The 9,730-nt window shown below is 43.4% G+C and overlaps 1 protein-coding gene across 1 annotated transcript in view; it reads right to left on the reverse strand.

The window, feature by feature from the left end:
- Nucleotides 1–9,730, reverse strand: part of jakmip1 (janus kinase and microtubule interacting protein 1) — a gene marked incomplete at its 3' end in the record, with an annotated part of 80,684 nt that overhangs the window by 22,854 nt on the left and 48,100 nt on the right. Inside the window, exons 6-10 of the mRNA XM_081382523.1 lie at nucleotides 5,868–6,014; nucleotides 5,602–5,751; nucleotides 3,630–3,689; nucleotides 2,308–2,427; nucleotides 139–264 (exon numbers count right to left, since the gene is read on the reverse strand). Of these exons, the coding sequence (XP_081238649.1) occupies nucleotides 139–264; nucleotides 2,308–2,427; nucleotides 3,630–3,689; nucleotides 5,602–5,751; nucleotides 5,868–6,014 (603 nt within the window). The remainder of the gene's footprint in view (nucleotides 1–138; nucleotides 265–2,307; nucleotides 2,428–3,629; nucleotides 3,690–5,601; nucleotides 5,752–5,867; nucleotides 6,015–9,730) is intronic.

The following is a 9,730-nucleotide window of genomic DNA, read 5'->3' on the forward strand; positions in this document are numbered from 1 at the left end:
TAGGATGACTTGAGGGAGAGTTAATCATGGGCTGATTAAAATGTTTGGGTGAACTATCCCTTTAAAATTAAATGTGTAAGAGAACCGGTGTGTGTGCGGTTATCATGCGTGTGTGTGTGTGTGTGGGGTCGCGCTCACCCTGCAGTGCCTCTCGGGGTCCAGCGGGCCGGCCGTCTCCTGCAGAAGTGCGTACGCTCGCTGTAGCGCCTGGTACTCGCGGGTCAGCTGACGGAACCGTAGCTCCGCCTCCTCCCGGCAGAAGACCTGCCCGACAACACAAGCTGTCAATCACAGCTGTCAACACATCACATCATTTATCAATCAGGATTAAACTAGTTTAGTAGTTCCTAAACGTCAAAAACACTGCTTCTTTGTTTGTCCGAACCATACATTGTGTATTATTGTGATATCTATATTTGCAGTGCAGGGCGAGTAATAATCTGTGTTTCCATTCACCTATTTTTATGAGCATTTTGGGATAAAACCTGCTGAATCGAAACAGCAAGATTAAGATTAAAAACAAGTGTCTTTTTAAACATTTATCCGATACGAAGACATAAACTATGATGGAAACGGAATAAATCCCTCAATAACCTCATGTGACTTTGTGTCAGCAGAGGCTGTGATTGGTTGACTGGACTAACCAGCGGACCAATGGCGTCGCAGCGTCTCTAATGTTGGTTTGGTGTTTCTGAAACGCTGGAGTCGAAGTGTGTGATCAGAATGATTTGGTTTAATTCCCTCCAGAAGCGTCTCACACACACACTAGTGTGTTCCCGAACACCAGCATCCAAACGCTAGAGAACACGACAGCGGTTACTGTGTTTCGCCTGACGCTCTGAGACACACTCGTTCATGATGGAGGGAAAACAGCCAGAGTGCAGAAACCTACAGTTCATTATTGATATTTTGCACCAGGAAGAGATGATGTTGTTCTCTTGAACACGTGGGATGGAAACGCTTGCTTTATTCATAATTGTTTTATGCCATATTCCAGTTTTGCACATGGTAAATTTACTTTAAACACAAAATGTTATTTTTATACAAGTCAAGTAAAATTTATTTGTACAAAATCATGATATTAATGTTTATAACCTCATGCCTTAAAGCTGCACGATAATATAGTTTACATTCTGTATCGATACAAGCTATCAAACAGTTGAGATTTGATATATAGTAATATTGCTTATGTGAGTGTACTGTATGTTTGTGAGTAAAGTTGGATAACATATATTACAACTTTACATACAGAGCTGTCTGATAATACAGTTTACACAACAATATCACAGTCAGTAAATCTCATTCTGAAGATATCCAGTGAGTGCACTCTTCTTTAATGAGGAGCCGCACTAGAGGAACACACTGTTGAGGGTTATATACAGTTAATGAGCCACTGCTCGTTATCTAGCTCTGCACAACTAATGAACCAGAGTCAACAGCACATCTGACCAATCAGCACGCCTGAACACAGCCATGCTCTGAGGTAAACACACACTGCATGAACACGCAGGCTCAGGCTCATCCGCTCAGATGTTCAGGTGTTCTGCTGCTGCAAGAGTGTTTCTTACATATGATCTAGGATTCTGTATTCATAGGACACAAAATATTATCATTTTACTATGTACTGCATTATTCCCGTCTGTCAAACAAAAGTGCAGGGCTTGTTTAAATCACTAATACTGAATATAAACAATAGTAATAGTGATGATTGCATATAAACAACGGGATTTTGAAAGAGTGACAAAATAATTATTAAATAAATTCTCAGAAAGACTGATCGATAGTACAAGAAAATATGAATTAAGAGAGGTGGATATAAGTACACTACTGTTCCATCAAGAACGCATTAAACTGATCAAAAGTGACAGTAAAGACATTTATAATGTTAAAAAAGATTCTATTTCAAATAAATTCTGTTTTTTTTTTTTTTTTTTTACTTTCTGTTCATCAAAGAATCCTGAAAAATAAAATGTATCACAGTTTCCACATAAATCTGAAGCAGCACAACTGTTATAAACACTGATAATGATCATAAATGTTTCTTGATCATCAAATCATCACATTAGAGTGATTTGTGAAGGATCATGTGACACTGAAGACTGGAGTAATGATGCTGAACATTCAGCTTTGATCACAGGAATAAATTACACTTTACTGTATATTCACATAGACAACAGAATCATATTTCACTGTTTTTACTGTATTTTTGATCAATTAAACGCAGCTTTGCAGAGCAGAAGAGACTCTCAGACTCATTAGCGATGCTCGAGTGTGTTACATCAGCTAGAGAAGTAAGTCATGACATACGTCCTCGAGGTCCTCCTCGGGTGTAGCAGGGGTGTGATCTGTGTTATATGATGTCAGAGACGACGTCTCAGAGTCGACAGATTCTTCATCAAATCCAAAATATGTCTCCACAACATGCCTCTGAAAGACAGAACATACATGTCTTCATAAATCACTCAATAACTTTCACACGATCTGAAGCAAACGAGACGTGGGCTGATGATCTCCTCTCGTCAGCTTCCCTCAGGATTACACCGCTCGTCCCTGCTTCCAAACCTGCATTACTTTTTACAGACTGAAGGAATCAAGGTGATTGTCCGCGATTCTGAACCCACAAAAAAGCCTCTTTTCGAGGATTTCCCATGTTACTCATGAAATCAGAGGTCCCTCAGAAGTGTCTCTTACCATCGTGTTTGTAGGTCATCTCCTGACAGCCGGAGAAGTACAGACACACCAGCGCACACAGACACAGGAACATGGAGAGATACAGCACCAGCAGAAAGTACTCGCTCATACTGAACGGCTCTAAGAACAGCCCCCGGAAAACACTCGCCCCAGCAGCATCTTCCCCAGCAGAGGTGTGTGTTTCCTCAGCGTTCTCAGAGGTGTGTGTGTTTCCTCAGCGTTCTCAGAGGTGTGTGTGTTTCCTCAGCGTTCTCAGAGGTGTGTGTGTTTCCTCAGCGTTCTCAAGCACAGTCGCAGATGTGTGTGTGTTTCCTCAGCGTTCTCAGGCACAGTCGCAGATGTGTGTGTGTTTCCTCAGCGTTCTCAGGCACAGTCGCAGATGTGTGTGTGTTACGCCAGTGTCGGATGAGTTTATAGTCACGTCTGCTGACTCCACCTCCTTAGCAACACTTCTGGAGAACCAACAACTAAACCCGATCACCATCACAACATCAGGTCCGCACGCAAACTTACCTCGTTATTCATCTCACATATTCAGGACATCCTCAAACCTTCCCAAGATTTCTCTTCTTCCCTTCAAGGTTTTGTCATTTTCAGGACACAATTTTGTACCCAAATTATAGTACGTAAATCCAAAACACACACAAACTCAGGGATAGTGACATCTGCATACACAGACTTTTTAGTTGAGACTTTTTGATGTGGTTTATAGTTGTTTGGTTTAGTTGTTTTGGCTGTTGTGACCCTTTAGACAAGAGGAGAAATCTGGAGAATGCCAGAGAAAGAAAAGAGAAAGCGAAGGTCTCGAGAGGCCAATTACTGTGCGACGCTCGTCAGAGGAGAGCGTTGCTTAGAGACAGAGTCCGCACAGAGAAGAGAAGTCACCCGAGCGAAACTTCCACATGTGGATGGAGACGCGTTTCTGAGGATGAGCTCACCTTGGGCAACTTGATGTTTTTCCTCCGGTTCTTCTTGTTGATTATCAGCCTGTCCCGTTCCTGAAAGCACATCCAGACATCACATTAAACACACACACCTCAGAGTCGTTAGTTTCATTTCACATTGGATCAGAATGAGTGTCACATTTCAAAAGTTTGGGGTCAGTAAGATGTTCTGTGTTTGAGGAAGTCTTTTAGTTCACACGACAGCGGTGTGCTCAAACTGAAGAAGTGTCCGGCGTTCACACGGATCCGCGGCTGTTCTCGCTGTATTCTGCTGCCAGGCCTGTAGATGGCGATCTCACTTTATAAAGAAACATTATACACACCTATAGACTGAACACGCCACACGCATGACGTCACCGGTTTCACATACTCACGTTTTTGCAGTTTACACAGAAAATAACGATATAGTTTTTAAAAACGTATACTTTGAAGCCCGTTTTCAAAAGTTTGCGTTCTCAGGTCCCCAAAACGCCGTTTCCGTTTTTAGCTTAAACCGGTGTCGTGTAAACGGCCCTTAGGCTGTCTCTATACATCATCTGGAAAGCACATCTAGTCCTCTGTTTCTCTGTCGACGCCGCCGTGGATGGCTGTGAAAGCGTGTTGTGGTGCTGTGGTGAGCACTGTGGTATTTGAAATCGATGAGGCACGTTAGTCATGTGATGTACGGACAGATATCTGTGTTTACACCGGTGTGTGCTGTTCGCTTTCACAGTGTCGCTACAGAAGATGCGGGCGATTGTGTTTTAGACCAGACGGTGAGTGGTGATTGACCTGAGGATCGAGTAGCGTGAGAGCTTTATCATATCATCTCAGCGGGCTTTTATTACCTTTTACACACGTGCAGTAAGATGATTTAAGCGTCTTCCAATGTTTCAGTGTGGACGAGAAACATGTGGAAAACGTTTGGAAACACTAGTGTGGAATGAAACTTATTAGTATAAATGTAGTTTTATGCTCACCAAGACTGCATTTATTTAAAAGACGTTCTGACCCCAAACTCTTGAAGATTGTGTTTCCCCGACACCGCTCTGTCGTTGGGAATACTGTAATATCAGCATGTGTGTAAACAGAAGTCATGAGGGAGGGGAAGAGAAGATGAGGCTGTAATTCATTTCTAATTAGGCTTTGTCTTAATGAAGAAAACAAACTAATTAACAGACACAGCGCTGATTACCAAACACTAGTAATTACAGGGCAAGGCCAATTAGAGAATGAGCACAAACACAGACACGCATTATAAAGCTGAAACCCAGGCCAGGACACAGAACCTGCATGTGGAAACACCGCTCCTGGTCTTAAGGCTGGAACACACTACACGACTCTTACAATCTGAACAGATTTTAAAACACTAGGCATCATACACTTGCAGAGATTGTTACTAGTTCCAGAGGAAAACCTGGGCATTAAACACTAAACGACTGAGGATCTCAGCACACACTACCAGACTTTCAACAGAACACACTCACGCAGAAACACATGCTCTGTTTCTCGAAGTCATGTGACTAATGAAAACAATGTGTTCGAAAATCAGCTTAAAACAACAAACAAGCTAAAAAAAATGTAAAAATAAAATCAAAAAAATAAATAAATAAAAAATCGCAATCTGTGAGCATCATACACTATCTATCTGTCAACTCTAATCTGCAGTAACTAGCGTCCACTTGTCCTGACTGTAAATCCTGTGCAGTGTATTCCAGACTTTATTGAGTGCTTATTATGGAAATGTTCATTTGCTTAACCATTTCTACTATCTTTGTTAATCAATAGCATCATACCCTCACTTTCCATTAGCAAATCAAATCATGAGGGATAAAATCTAAATTATTTCCCAGGTTCACACACAAATGCATTAATATGTAAGGTAAATGTGTTGTGACTCAGGTTCGTGTTCACTCCTCTGCTCTCGGTGAACTACTCAAGCATGTCTGGCGTGGGATGATCTCAACATGCGCGCGCTGAGACGAACCTGCGTGAGCTCGTCTATGGCGCCGCGCTGCTCGCTGATTTGCAGGCGCAGATACTCGAGCTCTTGTTGCTCGTGGGTCTGACTGAGGTCCGTCAGAGAGGTGTGTCTCTTCAGGACGCCCGGCTGCGGGTTCTGATGAGATTTCTCCTTCTGAGGAAACACAGGGAGAGGGATTTACTCTACAAGATCAGTACAGTACAGTACAGGCTAAACGATGAACGTTCCTTAAAGGAATATTATTCTGAATGCCGCCTTTCTCAGCACACCTGTTCTGCGTTCTCTCTGCTGAGCGTCTTCAGCTTGTCCTCCATGCGCTGTAGAGTCTGCTGCAGCTCTTCATTCTTCTTATGCAAGCGTTTGTTCTTCTCCATGAGAGGCTTCATCTCTCCGTCGGTTTCCCGCACTCGCTTCAGCTGTGCGACAGAGAGAGAGAGGGCGGATCTACAGACAGGCCTAACAGAACACAGGACTTACTGTGGTTTCCAGCATCATTAGGAGCCTATCCAAAGACTTTTCAAACAGATATTAACAACGGTAAAAAGTGTTTTGAGAACAAATAAATATAATTTAAGAACAGTGGCTCTAAACTGTAAAAACATTGTAAAGGTTGTAAATAAAATTAAGATTATTGGAGTATATTTTACAAGAAAAAAATATTTCAGTCATTTTCCTTCAAAATGTCACGTTTAATTCAATGTGTTAATTGTCATTTCTTTGTAATTATTTGTGAAATTTACTAGCAATTTCTGAGGGAAAAGTGTAGTGATTGACAGGTCAGCGGCAGGGGGGGGGGGTGCTAAATGCAAAAACTAAAATACGAAGAAGTGTATAATCATTAATTTCATCAGCAGATCAGCAGATTGAAAATGATTCCCATATCTTTTGTTGCTGATGTCAAACTCCAAGGGCAAGATTTACTAACAACTAGCTCCAGTTAAAAACTACTGTCAGGGTTTACTAAAGACACACAGTGGAAAATCAGCGCTGAAAAGGCGTGGACAGGATTATTTTTGCAGCTGACCTTATTGCATATGTATTTGTAGGAGTTTTCCTTTCAGACGCAAAATTTATGTGAGGAGGAATAATCATGTATTGTTTGTATGATGCTAATTCTATAATAAAAAGAAAGACTGATTAAACTAAATAACAGTCTGTGCTTGCAAAGATAACATGGCTGTTAAAGTTTATGTTCAGTCGCTTTGATTCCACTGTCACGCAACAGATGGAGACAAGACGGGTAAGTAGCAAACAGATATATTTTATTTGCAGGTATCGAAGAAGCAGCAGGAGAGATGAATGCGTGAGTATCAAGCAGTCTGATGATTTGGAGAAACTTAGCTTGCAGGTAATAGAGTTCTTGGGTTCTTTACTTGCAGATGCGGTGGATGACAGAAGTGGATATGTACAGGGGTGCGTTTCCCGAAAGCATCGTTGGCCAACTATGGTCGCAAGTTCATCGCAATGTCCATTGAACTCTATTGGTAACGACGGAACTTGCGACCATAGTTGGCCAACGATGCTTTCGGGAAACGCACCCCAGGACCATGGAAGGAGGTTGCAGGAGGTTTAGCGCTAGAGGACAGAAGACGGATGACAGAAGATGAAGAAGACAGGTTGATATCTCAGGTGAGACGAACAGGAAGGGAGTCTGTGAACGTTGGTTGGTAACGACGAGACCAGACAATTGAAGTGTGGATGGAGACTGCTAGTTAAAGGGAGTGCTGGTGATTAGATGCCGGTGCAGAGAATCAGTCTTCCGGTGACTGTGAACTGAGTGATGCGGTGTGTGTTGAGTGTCTGGTGATGTGGCAGATCCTGTGAGAGTGCTCGTGGTCTCAGGGAGTTTTGGGCATACTTGGTCCAGGGGGGCAAACGGCTCCAGCTGTTTTATTGCTGGTGGCAGTAAGACTGCAGGTATCTCCTGATCTCCTGGATCTTACCCTCAGTCTGGCCACTTGTTTGCAGGTGGTATCCTGACAAAAGGCTCACGAAGACCCCCAATAACCTGAAGAAGGCCAGACTCTGTAAATTAATTGGGGTTGTCTATCTGATACCATGTCCTCCAGGAGTCCAAAATGACGGAATACATGCTGGAAAAGCAGTTCAGCTGCCTCCAGTGCTGTGGGCAGGCCCTCAGGAGTATCAGTTTGCAAGCTTTGGAGAACCGGTCAACTACTACAAATACACAGGAGCTGGAGTTATAAGAGGGTAGATCCGTCATAAACTCGATTTCCACATGGGACCAGGGTCTCTGAGGTATAGGTAGTGGGAGCAGCTTTCCCTCCGGGAGCCTGTGTGGTGTGTTGGTAATGGCACAGACTGAGCAGCCCTTCACGTATCGGGAGATGTCCTGGGTCATGGTGGGCCACCAGTAATGGTTTTGAAGAAGCGAGAGGGTTCTCTGGCTGCATGAGTGTCTAGAGCCCAGAGAGGTGTGTGCTGAGTCCATGAGGAACGGATGAAGGGAAGAAGGAACATATATTTGTTCCTCAGGACCTCTCGGCGGAGCAGTTTCAGAATGAATGGCTTGGGCGATTTGGCCGTCGAGGGCCAATATAATGGGACGTATGATCATGGCTGGAGGGAGGAAGGATTCTGGAGGAGATGGATCAGGTTCAGGATAGTGTAACCGGGAAAGAGCATCAGCTCTACGGTTGACGTGGAGGATAAGTCACAATGAAATTGAATCTGGTGAAGAAAAGGGCTCATCGGGCTTGTCGAGGGTTAAGTCTTTTGTCATCGCGAAGGTATTCAAGGTTTTGATGATCCGTAATAACTTCAGACTAATGATTGGCTCCCTCCAGCAAGTGTCTTCACTCTTCGAGAGCTAACTTGATCGCCAGAAGTTCTCGGTTATCAATATCATAGTTGCGCTTCGCCGGGGACAGCTTTTTGTAAAGGAAGGCACATGGATGGAGTCGTGGAGGGTCACCCTACCGCTGGGAGAGTGCAGCTCCTACCCCAGTAGTGGAAGCGTCTACTTCAACGATGAATGGAAGATCAGGGTCGGCATGGACCAGGATAGGGTGAGGAAGGCTTGTGAGGCTGGCGGGTTCCAGGAGACTTGGGTCAATCTTTGAGTAGAGATGTGAGTGGAGAAGTGATGAGGCTGTAATTGTTGATGAAATGTCAGTAAAAGTTAGCAAATCCAAGGAAGTATTGTAACCTTTTAAATGAAGAAATTAAGGGCCAGTCAAGGATGGTCTCCACCTTCTTCTGGTCCATCTGGATACCATTATGGTCAATGACATACCCCAGTAAGTGGATGGAAGATTTGTGGATCTCACACTTTTCAAGCTTGAGATAAAGATGGTGCTCTCTCAGCTTTTGTAGGACCTGCGTGACGTGTTGGCGATGTAGACGTGTAGATGGGAATATCGTCGATGCAGACGATGGTGAACTGGTGGAGGAACTCCGGGAATACCTCATTCATGTATCCCTCAAAAGAGGGTGAACTGGACAGTCCATACGGCATCACCAGATATTTGTATGGACCTGAGGGTGTTACAAAGGCAGTCCATTCATCACCCTCACGTATTCGAATGAGGTTGTATGCGCTCCGCAGGTCCCATTTGGAAAAGATGCGAGCCCCACGTAGCTGTTCTAAGGCGGCAGGTCCCAGAGGATGGGGATAGCGATACTTCACCGTTTGGTCGTTGAGGATACGGTAGTACGACTGCAAGCCTCCGCTTTGCGTTTAACTGCACATCATTTTCACCCCTTGTCCCGCATGTCGCAGATTGTGAAAAAGTCCCACATTTTCATCAGTCTGTTGGTTTTTAATGATCATATTATGAAAACGTGCAAGCGTTCTTTTGCCTTTTTAAGAAAGCATTGTATGTATTCTTTTTGAGGCGTAGTTTTTCACCTATATTTACCAGCGCTTCGTCAGAAATACAAACACAACAGCCGTTTCTAAACCCTATCCAATGGTTGAAAGGAAAGGAGTAAACACGGTCACTATAGGCTGTGACGGCTGTCAATCAAAATGTGGAGCGGTGATTCATTATATCTGTTCCTGTCAGAAAACAAATGGATAATTCGGTACATTAACATTTTAATATAACAGAATTGATCAACTTGTGGTTGTTTTAATCCACATCCTTTCTAAAAATATGAAAGTTTTTGG

This window comes from Scardinius erythrophthalmus (genome assembly GCF_964197995.2).
Source record: "Scardinius erythrophthalmus genome assembly, chromosome: 13".
NCBI classification, from domain to species: Eukaryota; Metazoa; Chordata; class Actinopteri; order Cypriniformes; family Leuciscidae; genus Scardinius; species Scardinius erythrophthalmus.